This window comes from Pseudomassariella vexata, assembly GCF_002105095.1.
Source record: "Pseudomassariella vexata strain CBS 129021 chromosome Unknown BCR38scaffold_1, whole genome shotgun sequence".
Classification (NCBI taxonomy): Eukaryota; Fungi; Ascomycota; class Sordariomycetes; order Amphisphaeriales; family Pseudomassariaceae; genus Pseudomassariella; species Pseudomassariella vexata.
Window position 1 is genome coordinate 2,742,502 of NW_024467956.1, and position 17,879 is coordinate 2,760,380.

The window sequence follows — 17,879 nt, forward strand, 5'->3', positions numbered from 1 at the left end:
CTTTGGACTCTAATGAGGCTTCAAAACTCGTTGCTGCACGCATCTCCCAGCTCGAGGTTGATACTGCTGCAGAGAAGGAACAAGAGGCAGAGATTGGTACGTGTTTTCACTTGCGGCGACATTACCGTAGAATTTGGGAACTAGCGCTCTCGGAACGACCACGAAACCATGCGATGCCTACCTCTATCCTCTTTCGCGATCGTATGACGACGCACGAAAAGCCCGACTCGGGGGCACATATCCAGTAATGTCTCTACTTTGTCGCACTTCTACCGGCTTGATCCCAACCCACAAGCGCCCACATGCACGAAAGGAGCCCGTTGTCATAGGCAAGTACTCGGCGGGCTTGTACTGGCGCAACGAGATGAGGATGTACATCACTACCGGAGCCTGGAATCCTGACCATGATGGAACGATATACTGCGCAATGTGTTGCCTACTTGACTATTATCTTTGCTGCTCGCCTCTCATATGCCAATTTTCAATGATTGTGCCACATATATGCTGATGCATCTTGTGTAGATCGAGAAGTCCGCAAGGCAAACCGCGAGCTCAATCACCAGACAAATAAAATGAACGACATGGAGAAGATCGATCTCTTAACCAAGAGATGGTCCGAGCTCTTTACCAATATGAAGCGCCTTGAGCGCGATAACATCAAGAACAAGAAGCGTGCCGACCAACTTCAGAAGGACAAGGATACCAGTCGTACCGAAGTCAGCAAACAAACCGGTCTCAAAGAGAAGCTGGAGAAGCTGTGCCGTGAACTGCAAAAAGAAAACAATAAACTGAAGAACGAACAACGCACCCTCCGTGATGCTCACGAAAAACTTAGGAAGGATTCGGATAGTCGTTTCGAGTCGGTTCTTAAAACATTGGAAGGCTACCAGGAAGAGAAGGACAATCCTCGCAAACAAGTTATGAACACCAAGGTGGAGGATTTGTACGTGCCAATCTATCCCTGCCGCTTTGGAGGAGGCGTTTCCCGGACTACTGACACCTGCTTCAGGTTCAAGAACCGCTTCAAGTCACTCATTGAACAATACGAGCTGCGCGAGCTACACTTCCACTCGCAGATGCGCACGAAGGAAATTGAGGTGCAGTGGAACATGGCACGCTACGAACAACAGAAGAAGGCGGCTGAAACCGAGACGGCCCGCTCCCGCCAGCTCAACAGCCAAGTCCTGACTTTCTCCAAAACCGAGACGGAGCTGCGAAACCAGCTCAACGTCTACGTGGACAAATTCAAGCAGGCAAGTAGCTCTTCACTTTTGCTACAAGCACTCGGGTTGACCTTTGACCCGCTTAAGGTCGAGGATACGCTTAACAATAGTAACGACCTATTCTTAACTTTCCGTAAGGAGATGGAGGACATGAGCAAGAAAACTAAGAAGCTTGAGAAGGAGAACGATAGCCTGAAACGAAAGCAGGAGGCACTTAATCAGAACATCTTCAAGATGGCCGACGAGCGGACCAAGAACATGAAGGACCTCGAGGAGACCCGCAAGAAGAGCGAAAAGCTCACGAGCATCATCAACGCGATGCAGGCCCAGGGGCGGGGGATACCCCAAGGCATGCAGGGGACGGTGGAGAACTGCTACGCCGAAGGCGACGCAGCCAACGGCGATGAACACGAGGAAGGCGAGGAGGAAAGCGATTACGAGTACGGGGACGATGAGGGTGACGAGGATGCAAGCGAGGAGGGTGAGTTCGACGACGATACCGAGGAAGAGATTCACGAACCTACCGCGCAAACGTTCGGCCCTGATCGCCCGCCCGTTGTGGCTCCCACGACTAACGGTCACCGCTAGGAGCTGGATATTTGCCCTGGCGTCAGTGGCCCGAGGCCTACCTTGATCGGTGTCATCTTCCGGATATTTGGCGAGGAACCGCAGTCATTGTGAGAGATATACTGGCGGGTCTTTGTCGATTTATGATTCGGGGGTGCTATTTCAGGCCGCCTCTTCATTGATCTGGGGCATCCAGGGAACCTGTCTAGCGACACTGTCGCGATTATACACGTACTACCAGCGAATTGAGTTTATACCGTGTGAAATGCAAGTGCGCATACCGCGAATACTGGCCTGGAGTTCATATGCATTCAGAGCAGTAGTTCATGAGTGATGAGTTAGACGTATGACAGGACAGAGTAGACATGATTCTTTGTTACGAAAAAAATATTTCCCAGCAGAAGACATAAGGACAGCTGCAGCTAGATCGGGAATCACTCAGCGTTGTGGCGGACCTTAGATGACAAACCCTCACATCTCGTTGGGTCAGCTATAGTACAAAGCTCGCTGACCCAAATAGGTCCCAATGAGTGGAGTAGCTACTGGCATCTTTTGCAAGAGTCCTTGGCAGTTCTTCCCCTCATTAGTGGAGCTCTTCCATAGCGGATCTGTCTAGTAACTGACTCTGCAGTTGCTCTACTTAAGCACTGACAGTTGTGTTCGATAACCTTGCGAGTTTCGAGAGAGCTCAACTGGCTTACAAGCATTGCGAAGTATGAGACAGATATGAACTTTGACTGGGTATTATATTCTGTGTCATGTTACGACTTAACCCCAGTCTTCTTGGCACTCTTCGTCCTGAATCTAGCCGGTCCCAATTCTTTCCGAATCTCATCCAGTTCAGCTATGCCGCTTTGCGGGCCCGTCTTGCGCACAAATTTCTTGCCACGCATCGAGTGATTGCCGAGGAACTCATCCAACATACCGTCAAAATCCGATCTGACGGTGCCTGTGACGCTGGATACCGCCGAGACTCCAGATACCGATCCCATCTCGTCATCCATGTCGGCGTTGTACTCCTCTTCGATTTTGTCGAAACGTGCGTCCAAAATGCCTAGCTGTTCTGTTCGAACGAGAGATGAAGAAGTCATCGAGTACCCCGATTGAGACGTCATCGCACCCTTTCTCCTCTTCGTTCGACCACCGTTTGTCGTCGTTGTCATGAGGGAGGATTGTAGATCTGACTGTGAAGGTGTCGCACCCAATGGTTTCCTGCCCGTTTTCTGGTCTTGCTTGAACTTTTTAAAGTCGTCCAACCAGCCTACTTGATCTGCCTCTTCCTCAGCTTCTTCAGCGCCGGGCACAGATACCAGATCTGGTACTCTACTGTCGTTGTTTCCATCGTTGAATTCGTTCGTGGGTTTGGCAGTAGCGTCGCTCTCCCAGCCGTCGTCATCTTCGAACTGGCCGAATTCAAAGTCTTCGAGTTCGCGACCTTCTTTGGTCAATTGTTGGAAGATGTCATCGTCCTCTTCATCGACATATGCCTCGTCCTCGAGTGCTTCGAGTACCTCTCGCAGGCTGGGGTCCATATCAGGCTGGAAACCTCTGATAATGTCGGGGATTTCCTGTTGATTCTGGTACGTCAACCGCTGGAGGTTCTTCGAAGGCAGGAAGTCTTCATCGAGTAGTTCGCGCTTCTTTGCATCGGCGCTTTCGAGGTCAATCTGTCGCAATGCATCTTCCAAGGATTGCTTCTGCTTGCCCTTGCCCTTGTCTTTGGCGACGTCCGCCTCGACGAACACAACATCACCACCACCGGTTCCTGTGCCTAAATCTCTCAAGTGCTGCATGTAGTCATATTCCGTATCGTCGAAATAGACGCCGTGAGCTGCGGCTTCGCCCTCATTTTCACGAATTTGACTTCCATATTCGGAAGCTAGGTCGTCAAGCTTCTTTCCCTTAGACTCATTGGGCTTTGATGTTGGGTTCAGCACCATGGACGGAGCCGCCTCGTCGTGTATAAGGGGATCATTTTGAGGTCGATGAACGAGGGTGAAATGTTGGGCTGTCTTTTTGTTGCTGCGAAAGGTATATCAGCAAATAGTCTGCAAGTAACCTCAAAACAGATGGCATGGCAGGCGCAATATATAACGTTAGATCGCCTCTCCGGTCGACCATATTTTTAACACCATGGGGGTCATTTCGAAGACTAGGGCGATCCTAGGGTATTTCACCGCGGCTGGCTCGTCGCACTTGCGACAGGTTTCATAAGAAGAAGAGAATTAAAACATACATCCACTTGCCTTTTGGCATCTTAATGGTGTTGTGAGAGCGATGAAGCCCTCGGAATGCGACTTGGAAATTGGTACCGGAAAGTTCGAGGCAAACACAATGCGCTTTCGACGATGGTGGGATGAAAAAGTTAGTGGGGTTGCAGCTTATCGTTATCGAATCTTTAGTGACGCAGACAGCGATTCCTAAGACCCGAAAAGAAAATTCGCCCCGCGACCCCTCCATTATTCAGCAGATCTGATTACCGAGAACTCGACTTGTCGCAGCCAGTCTCACAACACCACTTTTACCTCTTCCCATTATCACTTTGTTGTCGCATAATTAGGAAGGCCATCCAGAAATACCATCATTGAATTTGACCCATCCAAGTTGCTAAGATGCCGCAACCCAAATCGAAACACTCGGTCGGGCTCGGCAACTCGCTGATGAATGATAGGTTCGGAAAAGGAAAAGGAAAAGGATCAGATCGTAAGAAGACCGAGGGAGTCACAAGAATCAACCATGCGACCGGCGAGGAATATGTCACCAACGACCGCAAGGAGGCATCATGGGTCAAGATGCGCTCCGTTACTCAACAGTCAGCCATGGACGAGTTTCTGTCGACCGCCGAGCTTGCTGGGACTGATTTCACAGCCGAGAAGATGAACAACGTCAAGATTATCCACACCGACCAGCGAAACCCCTATTTGTTGTCGGCGGCCGAAGAGAGGAATGTCCGTGGAAAGCACAAGCAACACAGGTCGAGATTGACGGTGCCCCGACGGCCAAAGTGGGACGACAGCACATCGCCTCAGGAGTTGGATGTGCTAGAACGCGAAAGCTTCTTGAACTGGAGGCGAGGTTTGGCCGAGCTTCAAGAGAACAACGATTTGCTCATGACACCCTTCGAGCGAAACTTGGAAGTGTGGAGGCAACTGTGGAGAGTCATCGAGAGGTCAAACCTCGTCGTACAGATCGTGGATGCGCGAAACCCGCTGCTATTCCGATCCGGGGATCTGGAAGCGTATGTGAAGGATGTTGATCCGAAAAAGGAAAACTTGTTGCTGGTCAACAAGGCCGATATGATGACGCTGAGGCAGCGAAAGGAGTGGGCCAAGTACTTCAAAGAGAAAAAGATTGCGTATCGTTTCTTCTCAGCGCATCTGGCTAAGGAGTCGCTCGAGGCAAGGGAATTTGATGATTCCGAGGACGATACTCAAATTGGCCAGAGCTCCAGTTCTAACCCCAAGCCTACACCCAAAGAGGCGCTGGAGGACTCTTCTGAGAAGGACAGTGTAGCATTGGAAGATGAGGAGAGTGGTGAGGAGAAAGCCGAGACAGTAGGAGCTCCTCTCAACGAAACACATGACGACGATGACACAAGTATTTTGACGGTTGAGGAACTGGAAGATATATTCCTCCAATATGCTCCGGATCCTAATCCTGACAGTAAGTTAAAGCCTGGCCCGACTGGAGACTGTTTCTGACCTAGCCCGTAGATCCAGATCAGAAGCTCGAAATTGGTTTAGTGGGATATCCCAATGTTGGAAAATCCTCTACAATCAACGCACTTATTGGCGCCAAAAAGGTTTCGGTGTCTTCGACACCCGGAAAAACCAAGCATTTCCAAACCATTCATCTGAGTGACAAGGTCGTATTGGTAGATTGCCCAGGTCTTGTTTTCCCCAATTTTGCAACCACCAAAGCAGACCTCGTCTGCAACGGTGTGCTGCCAATCGACCAGCTCCGTGAGTACTCGGGCCCAGTAGGTCTTGTCGCACAGCGGATACCACAGCCGTTCCTCGAGGCTATATATGGTATCAACATCCGCACACGCCCAATCGAAGAAGGAGGCTCAGGCCACCAGACGGCCAGTGAGGTCCTGTCTGCATACGCCAAAGCGCGAGGTTTCCAAACCCAAGGTGTCGGTCAGCCTGATGAGTCGCGAGCCGCGAGGACCGTCCTCAAAGACTACGTCAACGGCAAGCTTCTATACTGCGAGCCGCCACCAGGCTACCCCGACGCCTCCGAGTTCAACCGCGAGCTCTACGACGCGGCGCATCTGCCCGAAAAGCGACGCGCCGCGCTACAAGCCGCCATGGAGGCTCTGGATATGCCCGATGACGCTACGCTCGACACGGAGATTATGGCCCTCCCTGCGGGCGCCAAGTCAAAGAAGCTGGACAAGCAGTTCTTCGCTACGAGTGGTGCCAATGCCGGACACATGAGCATGCCTTTCAGCTATAAATATACGCAGCAAGGAAAGATCGCTGTGGGCGTAGACGGAATGCCTCTGAGTAGCCGTAAAGCTAGGGCGTTGATTGCCGCAGAGACGGGTGTGGACCCCAAGGATGTCCAGCTGGGGAGCGGGAAGAAGCATTTCAAGGGCAGGGCGAAGGGAAAGGGAAAGAAGACGGATGACGTGAAGGGCTTGAAGGACTAAGGACTCTAGCATCATAAATAGAGCTTGATGAAGGGGAAAACAGTATGTGTGAAACTGGTACGGTTCAACTGTGAGCTCGTCCTTCAAACTTAGTCCTACTATACTTAAACGAGTGGCAGGCCTTGAATGTTGCACATGCGCGTCACTATTTACATTCGCATTGAGAAATCTATACGAGGTGAGGCGCAACACAAGTTTGGAGCCAAGAGCAAGCTCGTTTTCAACTTCTACAATTCTCCACCATTCTTTTTCTGATTCTGACTTACTTTACATCCACCTTCCCAGTATGGTGGTGGTGGAGGGTACTCATGTAACGGGAAATCGTATTAGACAGAACGAGTAGCCGTTTGCTGAGAGGGACGCATTGGGATTTGCGTCGTATAGTTGCGGAGCGGCTTCATCTACACTTGTCCGTCAGTGCCCTTGGTGGCGCCGTCACGCTGCATTTGTGGCTGGGAGCTCATGCTGTAGTAGTGGTGGTTATAAGGTGGTTAGAGTTGAGAAAGACTCGATTACAAGGGCCGATAATGACCGACAGTAAAAGTACTATACATGCAATGAGGTTCTTTCCTGCCAGACTATCATACGCTACAGCTTAGAATGAGACTATTTGAGTACCCTGTCCGAAGAGTGTACCCAAGACCTGTTCTAACAAAAAGCAGAGTCTCCGAAACCTGCACAACGCCTTGCACGCACCCTTCCGGCTTGCACCGTCCAGCGTCCGTTAGGAAGCTGCCAGGTTGGGTGGAACAGACCCCATTGCGTGGGGGTCGTGGAGCTGTGGGGGTGCCTCGGTTGTATCCGTAGGCTTGCAGGTACTGGTACGCACTAGTGGGGACGTCGTCTCTAGACCTGTAGCCGGAGTAATACGGGGTGAGATGGGGGGATATCTTGTGGTGTTGGCAGTCCTTTTAGAGCAGTATTGCTGAACATGTAGCTGAGGCTCATGTCGTCGTTGCTTATGAGTGGTTGCACCTCGGTCAACTTCGGGGGCTTCGCTCATGCTGGTATGCATGGCGAGAGAGGTCGTTATGGGGTGTGAGGAGAGAGAGCACTTCACGAGGCTAGGTTCGTCGAGAACCTATGTCATGGTTACAACCGCTAGCAAACATTGACCGAATATCCATGGTGCTGCTATATCCGACATAGGATCGATCGTGCTGATCGAAACTAGTCACAGGTTAAAACCAAGTCAAGCACTCATAGATTCTCAACGTACTAACTATGTTGACGCTGGTAGACCCCTTGCTCCCTAGGCGTGCCTCAACTCGAGTATTGAGGAGGTGGTGGAGGACGCGCAAGGGTTGGACTTCAAGATCGGGGTCTGTACGAGTCGACTGCCCTCCTGGAGTCAGTGATCACGATTGCTGTCCGTCTTGTGATAGACCGGATGGAAATGATTGACGTGATCAGGATTCAGGCGATGTTTGATTACCGGTTGCCTGGGATGATCTATAACTCCAATTATCTGAATCAAGACGAAAAATGGCAGACGGAGGATAAAATCGGCCGAAGAAAACGATTTGCTTATCAGAACGAACTGCAAGGGGCGTCTTTGGTGGACGAGTCGTGCCTACGTAAACTACGTCACCACTGCCTAGGCTACAGCTAGAGGTAGTGCCCGCAACCTTAGAGGGGGCCACTTCATCTAGCATCGTAAATTCCTTCAAGAAGATATGCTACTTACATGTTTAAAAGTATTTATGGAGGTATACCAACCCCCTCCAAATAAGCCGTTGCCCTCAGTTGTTCCCAGTGCAACAAACACGGGAATAGTAAAACAATACAACATAACAAAAGAGTTCCACTGGCATAACTAGGAATGAGCAATGGAAAACCAAATCCTTCTAAGAGATTTTCGGGAAGCATTAGTACTGATTGTCTCCAATGTGTGCCTATAGACATCAGGTATGGTACTCAGTGCTGGGGCGGTGGATCATTCAATACGAGACTTAACGTCACCCACAGGTCAATGCCCCACACGGGTCTTTGCCCAACTTTTCACGACCTCCCAACCTTTAATCTTAGATAGATCAACAACAACCCGTATTCATCCAAGAAATTAATCAGAATTCTTTTCATTATCTGTTTCTACATCTGCCTGACAAGTTCGCGCATTATTTCCAGTTCCTCCGCAAATGCCACAGCGCCTAGCACCCGTTGCCCTCCTCCTTGTAGGACGACTACTTTCACCCTCTTCCTCGCATCATTGCATGCGTAGCCTTTGTAATCGAGTCAATTGAATGAAGAATATGCGTCTGAGAGCTGTCTTGATGCCTCTGAACGCTATTCTTAATCAACGTTGACTGCGATTCGGCTTCAAGGGTGGTAGTAGGTGTCTTAGAAGTCCAAATAGGGGGTAGGAGTTCTGGGTCGGCAGAGGGTGTACGCGCGACTTCTGCGACATCCAGGGCAGATATAACCCTGTCGGGGTCAAAAGGGACAATTCCAGCTGCTTCGAAACCAGATCTGATGTTTTGTTCAGTAAAAGCAGCGCCAAACGCCTCCAAAAAACCGGCAAGGAAATCCTCCTTCGCAACGTGGGTATGATGCCGTCGCATCAAACCCTCAACAAACACACCGTACGCCCGTTTCAAAACACTAAAAGGCACCAAGTCGAGAGGCTGGAGCTTATGGGACGAATGGGCAGGCATAGGAAGGGTAATGATGCCATGGTCCTTGCAGTATTGTTCGAAATCCATCGAGTGATGGCTTTCGTGACCGTCAAGGATCAGGAGGCGTTTGACACCCTTCGTACGATCGCGTGTGTGCAGATCGAAGTGAGCTGCCCAGCTGAGACCAATATCATTCGTTGTCCATCCGTTGTGGGATAGATCAACGACCCAATTGCCCGGTAATGTGGTGTCGCGATACCACGAAGCGAGGTGAACTTTGGCCGCGAAGATGATGTATGGCGGCACCGCCCAGCCTTGGGAATTGGCCGCCTGAATGACAGTAACCCATTCCCTATTGCCTTGCTGGGCTTTCCTAGGCCTTCCACGTCTTTCGGTACTCGTAACGACCATGCCGGTTGAGATCATGCCCATTAAAAAGCCCGTCTCGTCAAAGTTGTAGATATCCTCCGGCTGGATGCCGTGCTTCGCTATTGTGTCCGCAACACGCTTAAAATAACCGCGATACGCGACAGGATCTTCGCAGAATGCCCGCTAGTAATCGATTCGACGATTTAAACGCGTCCGGAGGTCTGGTTGTCGCCGTACGAAGCTCGAGGCCCGGTTCTTGCCGACGGGTGACGCTTCGCGGTCGCGTCGGAGAATATTCGCCATTTCTTCAACGTATCGAAGCCGGGGAGGAAAAGTACGCGAATCTAGCTCAATTACGCGTCGGGTAATCGTATTCTCTTCGGTTTCGGTCATTTTCCGTTTGGACATGTTAGTAATGTGTAATGGTTGTACGCCTTCGTAACGGCGCTTCAATGTCTTATAGTCGACTTTGAAGATTTTACTAAGCTTGTTCCAACTTAGGTGAGGATCGCGTCGTTTAGTTTGGATGGCTAATTGAAGATTAGCTTCACTATATTTGCATGCTATGTTGTGGAAGGGAAGAATTGTATAAGTAAAGATGGAAAGTCAAGATTTCTTGAAAAGTTGGGCAAAGACCCGTGTGGGGCAATGACCTGTGGGTGACGTTATGCAGAGTATCCAGACGGTGATGCGCCTGAGTCCGAATCAGGCTCGAGATCCACACACAGTCCAGGTTGACCTAGAACGGCGCCGAATGGCATGAGTTGCATATTTTCATGGGACGCTTCTTACTGTATAGATTTAGAGACGTGATAACATACCCATGAAAATGGATCATACTCCTGCTTGCTCTCTTGTTGTATTGAATTCCACGCGGGCCATATTATGCAACATTGCGCCGTGCTTTGTAAAGTAACGTGAATGTAACCGAGCTGGCCGCCCTTACATAACCTCGCATAGAAATTTTACGATAGTAAAACCACAACGCCGTAAATCAATTGAAACTACTCTGAATCTTCCTCTCCAGAAGATGGCAATGCGATGTTACAAGTTCGCGCATTATGCCCAGTCCCGTTGCAAATACCACAGCGCCTCGGGCGCGTTTTTACGCGTTTGGAGGGTGCTTCGGGGGACTTGGTAAGTTTTTGGTCATTTTTGAGAGCTTGAAGGGCTAGCATTAAGTCTGCTTCGTTGTATGACTTTGCCATAATTGGTTGTTGAGAAAATCAAATATTAAGTTGGCCGGTCGCGTTGGCGCATGAAAGTGGCCAGCTCGGTGTCATGGCCAGCTCGGTGTACATTCACGTTAGGCATATGCATTTTACTTTTGGTTGCAAGTGGCTTGATCCATCTAAACTAGATCTGATTGGCCCAGTCGCATTTATCATGTCTGAATAGCCCTCATGAATCAAATTCGACCACGATGTCCCATTTATAAAGTGGAAGGCGGTCGAATGCTATATATAGAGTAATGAAACTCGTTCACTCCCAAACATTGTGCTAGGAATTGAAATCGTAGGGAAATCATAGGAGCCGGAGTTTCGCGTTCACAGCCTCCAAACAATTAACTACCCAATTTGTTTTCTGACGAGTTCCTATTGGTCCGTTCAATCAATAGCTCGCAGGGGGGTCTCAGGCAAAGAACTTCAGTTGAGATCGCCACCATTGTTTCCCATGTTCCCAAAACTTGCTCAGCACACTATTCGCCAATAGTCGGAAGACATATATTCTATCGCATGATCTTAGGTAGAAATATCCCCGCTGGACGAGTTTCAGGATGCATTTGGGACCGTGGCAACCAGTGACTTTTCAGTGTCCCATGTTGCCTGCGTCCAATTGCTAGACCCGTTACTCTCTAGCGCGACGAAGTATAAGTAGCTGGAAGGATGTTGCCCGCAACAATGAAATCCGGGATCCTAAAACTATCATTCGTGCGGGGTTATGAAGATGGAATGTCCCACAGGGCAACACCGCAGCATCCTGGAGGAACTAATGGTGGCATAGCACGGAGTAAATGTCTGGGTGTGTGGGACGAGCATCGCCTGGTTCAGTCCTAGCAACTTTACTCGTGCGAAAATGCTCGTTCATGCGTTCACCCAAGTCTTCTCCCGCCACGATACCTCAGCCTTATGCGCCTTGAACTGGTTCTCGCTGGTGTCTTGACCAATTTCACATCGCCGCCTCGTGTCTAAACGTCATGATGCATAGTGTACACCTGTGGAATTGGGACTGCTTTGTCCTCTTCGCCATGGAGCAACAGCAACGTGACTCCGCCCTTTGTCGTCCCCGTCAGTAGCTTCAAGTCGCTGATGCAGTAAATACACACCGTTGGCGAATATCTTAGCGTGGCAGAATTTTGCCTGCAGGACACTGTACCCGCCAGTACTACCGCCTTTTCAGCCAGCCTCTATTTCGGCGAGGTAGCGGACACATCCTGCTACGTCGTCGACGTCGATAGAAACCCAACTACCCTTTAGTGAGTCGCGGTAGGCTTTACTGTTCCCGTCCGAGCCGCTGGAGTTTATGGAAAACATGGCATGTCCTCATGAGGCCCAATAGTAGGAAGGGATTTTCAATCTAGGGGTGCTATGGCCTGTGAACTGCATGAGACACAGCGACGAAAGGGGCCTTCAATTTGTGGTTGTGAGGTGACCAGACAAGGCCATGAGTTTCTCTCTTGAGTCCGCCTCTGACAAAAGCGTAGACGTGCAGGATTCCCAAGTGCAGAGAAGCTGAGAACATCTAGTCAGTCGGATTTATGAAATTTCTGATCAATGACGGCTTTAGCTCATCATGGGCCATTTCAGATTCGCAGAGGGGTACTAGCTCTGGTGATGAGAGCTGATGCATCTATCAGCCCGTCTATGCCGTCGAATGTAACGTCAACAAGTAGTTATGACAACCTCACGGCAAGTGTAAATTTGACACTAACAATGCCCTCAGCTGTTCTCAATATATATAGCGGTCACATTTTTATTCGGTAGGGTAGCGTAGGCACAACCAGGGCGTCTGGGGGTCAGGTTACTGATGTCAAGGCTTGTAAGGGGGAGAGACAAGTACACCTCCCAAAGCCCGTCAAACGTTCCCAATTTCAGCATCCTCATATCCTGAGATAATTACAACCGCGTCGCCACCCTTTGTCACCCGTGCGACGCCTGTAGATCTGGCAAAAGTTGGACTTCTCCTGACAGAAGTAAAAGATTTACGTCCGCGTCTCAGCCATGATACATTACACTCATGCTATGACCTCCCAGTCACAAGCACGGCGTTCCAAAGTGTGTCGGTACCGGTCCAGTCTGTCCAGAAGAGCTTCCTTCATGCCTCGCCAGGACATATCTGTGATATCCCATTCAATCTAACAGACCTTCTAACTGTCTAGACTGAAATTTAGAACATGTAAAGGTCCGCCACCTCGGCCGACCCTCTGGACCTGACCTGTTTCCGGGTTCGAAGCAGACAACGTAATTTATGACCATGTCATAGACGTCGATCTCAGTCTTCCGCCGCAGCCCGGGTATATGTCGAAATCGGCGTACCTCAGGGTGGGCCTGTGCATCAAGCAACTGCTCTTTCTGGTGTCTGAGTTAGGGATATTGACGGAGCCATCCTCGAAGTTTGAGTTGATGAGACGTGGACGTGACGGGCGGTGTAGGGCCTGCCGCCACACTGAACTGTCCTGCCGCGGTCCTTCAAACTGGACAAGAGCGCATATGCACGCTCACTGCTCTTCAGTTCAGTGATGTGAGTTACCCCGTCAAACTTGACTCCAGCAGAGTGACCGACCAGTCCGTCGCTGTTTTGCTCAGCTAACATTCATTTAGGGTTGGGGCAGCTAAGACTCACGCAAACCTGAGGAGAGCTCAGGGCCCGATTGTCGCGGAACGAGGCCATCGCTGCTGGCCCATCAATCGTAAGATGCAACGGAGGCAGCGTCAGGGGCTACAGCACCATTACCCATAATTAACTCTATCGGAAGAGACACTGGGTAGGCGCATCTTAGCAACGTTCAAGACGTTGCCTAGGCTGTGTAGGACTGTCAAGCCAGCTGATGATGGACCGGCGCGTGGTTGGTGTAAACACTGAGAATCAACTTGACACAGTGTAACGAACCGGCATGTACATTGACAACCAGGTTACCGAATTCTTTTCTGATCTCTAGCTCATCACAGCATGGGTGATAGTGGTTTGGGGGTAGGCTGAAATGCACTATGCCGCCGCATGCCACAGGCCGATCATAACCACAGCAGACAGCAGCTGTTACCTGCCGTCAACCCCTGGATGCAGAAATTCCCTGTAGACTCTAGTGTCTGAATCATCTTTTTCATCGTTGGATTCAGCGAACTTCGCATCTACCGACCCATGCTGTCACGTCTGGCCCGTTGGTACTCTGGATTGTGAGGATGATACACGGTGACAGGCGATGTGACAGCACTGGGAGGAAACGTGATCTCCGGGTCCACAATGCTAATGACTGAAACGGTTTTCGCTTTGGCGCTGACCTTGTATTTGGGATTCTCTTCCTGCGGATTTGGCTGCACACCGTACTTTTGGCTGTCCGATGGTTGGATGGAACCCAATTCTGGATCCGGGTTCGTATCACTAACCGATTTGGCCATGGGCTCAGGAATCTGCTTGCTACGCCGACCTAGGGTAATGTAGTACAGTGGTTGCAGGAATGGAATGCAAGCTGCCATGATCATGGCGCTTCCTTCGATGCTGCGCTTCTTATTAGTAAAAAAATCCAGTTGCCCATGTCTTGGAAGAACTCACTTGGTCCAGATGATCAGCTCCGCAGTGTCGTCTGGCCACTCAAATTAGCTTTTGAAATTGCGACAGCTTTCATGGCGAGTGCTACTTACACGTCCAATCGGCGCTCGCTAGAACGGTCAAGCGTGCGTTCTTGTTAATGGACACCACGGCGGCGCTATGTCAAGTTGTGATTAGCCTGCGCGTCTTCGAAGTCCAAGCGGGCAACAGGTGTCATACATAGCACCAAACCCAAGCATAACGCTCAGTAACAACTTCTTCTTCAGGCAAATATTGAGCTTGAAAAGAACCACGGTCGGATACACAGCAAGATAAAGGTCAACAAAGGCCGAGAATGCTAGAGACTGTCAACGACGCGCGCAGGAGTGAGATGCTATATGGCGCACCTGCAGCACCCATGTAGTAATGGATGGTCAACCATGGGTCCCACGACATGTTGCGTGGAGCGTAAGTGAACCAGGGCACCATGACGAGCACTCCAACGCCCACGAAGACAATGATGTTGAAAACCACGAGAGACCAGAGGAATGCCCGGTGCCACTGAGTAGGCAACAGCAGCCGACAAACCATAGCCACGACAGCAAGTTTGGGAAGGGCAAGCCCCAGGAGTCCTGGAAGTGTCGAAAAGACGAACAGCTCCACCGCTTTGTATCGCCGCTCAGGACTGAGAGTATCAGAGTGGCGCCCATCGCCCGAGTCCACGCCAGCAATAACCATCCCAGCCCATACCCATTGGAAGATCTGACTCGTTTAGTTCTCAAAGTCACATCGCCAAAAGGGAGGAAGTAACTTACCACAGCGAGAATAATCATGCCATCATCCGCTTGCGTCTTGCCCTTCATCTTGATTTGAGTGTAGATTCTCGCGACGGCCATAATGGTGGCCAACGCTATGAACCCGATGGTTCCTTCTATCAAAACCCTCCTATCATGCCGGTCCTCAGCCACAACTACTGGTGAAGTATGAGACATGTTCTGCATGTGGAAGGGACGATTGACTAGAATGCAGATTTATTCTACCGACTGCAAATTATCTTGGGCGGATTAAACTGGATGTGACGAGATAAATAAGCTGGCTTTGAGTGACGACTCACCACGGACATTTGTGCTCGATCCACATGGATCAAGGCGGTTGTGGGAGCGTTGAACAGTCCACTACTTGGCTCGATCTTGGCATAACAAGCAATCCGACTTTGATCTCAGAGCTGTCGACTAAACTTTCACCGTGTCAGTCTGTTTCAACCTCTCATGTGGGGGCAAGTAGAGCCATCCCTTCGCTGCATCCAGCACGGCCGTGTGTTATAACGAGTTCAGGTGTAGCTGGGGCACCCTGATCCCTGGCATCTAGTCGACGTCAAACATTCTGGCAGGGAAAGAGGGCCCATCAACCATTCTAAGAGGTGGACAATAAGTACATGAGTTGTGTATTTAAATCCGACTTGTCGTCAAGCTCCTAGGCTGTGTGTTTTTTGAAACGAGAACAATCAGACGAACGCTGCTCTGGTTTGATACGAAGGACTGGGGAACGTGCTTCGGTTTTAAACTTCTTCGGCAGGTAAACAACCAATACCCACTAGTCCTTGAGCCATCATAGTCATGCCTTCGGTTATTTGTTCCACTCCGGCAGGCCAAGTCTTACGCTACTCTGCCCAAACCGGGCTAAACTTACTCAGGTCTAATGGGGCATTCCCAGTACTAGAATCTTATAGGATGATGAAAGATTCTTCGTAACAACGGAAAACGGAAGAAAGCACATATTGCCGATAATTAAATAACGAATTAAGAAATAAACTGGTAGCAATCCTCAAATATCCGCGGTATACTCGGAACCTGATAAATACGAATGCTTCGTTGCAGCCTCGTAATCTTGGATTGATGAGATATGTTCGTACCAGCCTTTCGATATCTATAGTAGAACTTATTCGGCCTACTATAGTTACGCTGTATTAGGATCAAAATACATTCATTGTGACCAGGTTAACTTGGGAAAGCCCGCGCTTCCTTTGCTGTCGATCGCAAATAATCAACTGATCCCTAGCTATCGGACTCTGAATTCAAGGGACTTTACTTGAATCTAAACGCCACAAAACCTCCACGACTCAGAGCCACGTTTGATGGTGGACAAGGAAAATAGGGCGGGAAAACTTGGGGAGCAAGGTTGCTGCGGAGATTGGCATCAAACTTCGTCTGATATACGATTCCCCACGCAATAACAGCTGCATATAGTTCTGGGGAATATATTGATCTTGTGCTGAGATGATACTTGGAACTCGTTTCAAATAGCTTCGTGTCTTGAGTTCGAGAGTCAGATGAAGTTAGAATATCACGTGGAACTTAGCTTTGACGTCCACGTTTTAGCTTATGTATGGAATGGACGCCCAGTTGGGTTCGGTTCTTTTCGGTAACTCCCAAACTCCAGCTTATAATGACGTGAATATCAGACGTGGTAATAACAGTTAAGCTGGTAGTGAGCATTTTGGTCTATCGAAACATCTGAACCTATTGGAGGTCCTGTCAAGCCTATAAAATACAACATAAGTAACTCATTCAGTATAATAGTTTAGGATGATCCAATATTCCCAAAGTAATTAATAGACATAAAGCCACTATGGGTAACGTACCCCACAAGCAAGTTGGCCACTTTTTCTTGGCACCGTATGAATAACTTCAATAACTTAACTAAACTAAAAAATAATAATTCAAACTAATCGGAATCCTCTTCCTCGTACGTATCTTTATCATTCTCACAAGTACGAGCATTATGTCCGGGCTCTCCGCAGATCCTACAGCGCCTCATACGACGACGACTTACACGTATATCATCCTGTAGCTGCTGTTCAATATCCCGTTGAGACTGCTTAATATCCAGCTGTGAAATCACATATTCCGGGTCGTATGGAATAAGTCCTGTCCCCCTGAAACCTGCCTGGATATTCGACTTAGTTATAGTCGTACGATACGCCCTATAGAATAGCGAAAAGAAATCCTCCTTCGAGATATGGGTTATATGCGCCCGTATTAGGTCTTCAATTTCTTGACTAGATTGTCGAGTATCGCGTCGAGATAGTAGTCCGCGTTTTCGGTTAGCTAGAGTTGTACGAGGGACATTGTAGAGTTGGGCAGGGCGTCGGATGCTTAATTCGGGTTTCGATTGAAGCGCCTGACACGCTAGAATCATGTTGCTTTCTTTCCAATTCGATCCCATCTTGGTATGTGTAAAGATGTTAATTAAAAGGTTGTTCGTACGGTGCCAAGAAAAAGTGGCCAACTTGCTTGTGGGGTATGTTACATAGTATCGCTCCCAGTTTGATTTCCCATTTCTTGGCCCCTTTTTTAGCTAGCCGGCAGGTCGTCTTTCCGGATGCATTACTACCAAGTCTTGGGGAATAAACCTAATTCTGTGATAATGCAGTAAATATGGGTATAGTCGACTCGGAGTAGAATGTTGGCATCCGATGATGTCTTGTCCGCCAAGAGATGGTAGAGCTGGTGGATCTACTTTAGTCAGTCGCCGAAGATTGAGCTTGAGAGGGAGTTCCCGTGAGCCAATAGTCTTTTGAGCCTCAGCCGTTGAATCTACTTGTCAATCGCCGAAGATCGAGCTTGAGATGGAGTTTCCATGAGCCAGTGATATTTTTGAACCCCAGCCATTGAATCCACTTTAGTGAATCGCCGAAGAGTC

At 49.4% G+C, this 17,879-nt stretch overlaps 4 protein-coding genes across 4 annotated transcripts; 2 read left to right on the plus strand and 2 right to left on the minus strand.

Moving 5' to 3' along the window:
- Nucleotides 1-410: 410 nt before the first annotated feature.
- Nucleotides 411-2,328, plus strand: BCR38DRAFT_17077 (myosin-like coiled-coil protein-domain-containing protein). The gene is made up of 4 exons (XM_040853849.1): nt 411-943; nt 1,010-1,253; nt 1,404-1,704; nt 1,812-2,328. The coding sequence occupies exons 1-4, from the start codon at nt 573-575 to the stop codon at nt 1,970-1,972; spliced, it is 1,077 nt and encodes a 358-aa protein (XP_040721245.1). The 5' UTR covers nt 411-572; the 3' UTR covers nt 1,973-2,328.
- Nucleotides 2,329-2,551: 223 nt separating this feature from the next.
- Nucleotides 2,552-4,046, minus strand: BCR38DRAFT_328901 (Low temperature viability protein; the record flags this gene model as incomplete). Its single annotated transcript, XM_040854844.1, has 2 exons — nt 2,552-3,812; nt 4,027-4,046. 2 exons carry the CDS (start codon nt 4,044-4,046, stop codon nt 2,552-2,554), a joined length of 1,281 nt encoding a protein of 426 aa, XP_040721246.1.
- Nucleotides 4,047-4,402: 356 nt separating this feature from the next.
- BCR38DRAFT_480151 (uncharacterized protein) lies at nt 4,403-6,447 on the plus strand (the record flags this gene model as incomplete). Its single annotated transcript, XM_040863243.1, has 2 exons — nt 4,403-5,453; nt 5,504-6,447. 2 exons carry the CDS (start codon nt 4,403-4,405, stop codon nt 6,445-6,447), a joined length of 1,995 nt encoding a protein of 664 aa, XP_040721247.1.
- Nucleotides 6,448-13,780: 7,333 nt separating this feature from the next.
- On the minus strand, nt 13,781-15,169 carry BCR38DRAFT_520001 (uncharacterized protein; the record flags this gene model as incomplete). The annotated part of the gene is made up of 6 exons (XM_040865154.1): nt 13,781-14,147; nt 14,202-14,232; nt 14,291-14,355; nt 14,418-14,535; nt 14,585-14,939; nt 14,993-15,169. 6 exons carry the CDS (start codon nt 15,167-15,169, stop codon nt 13,781-13,783), a joined length of 1,113 nt encoding a protein of 370 aa, XP_040721248.1.
- Nucleotides 15,170-17,879: the final 2,710 nt, after the last annotated feature.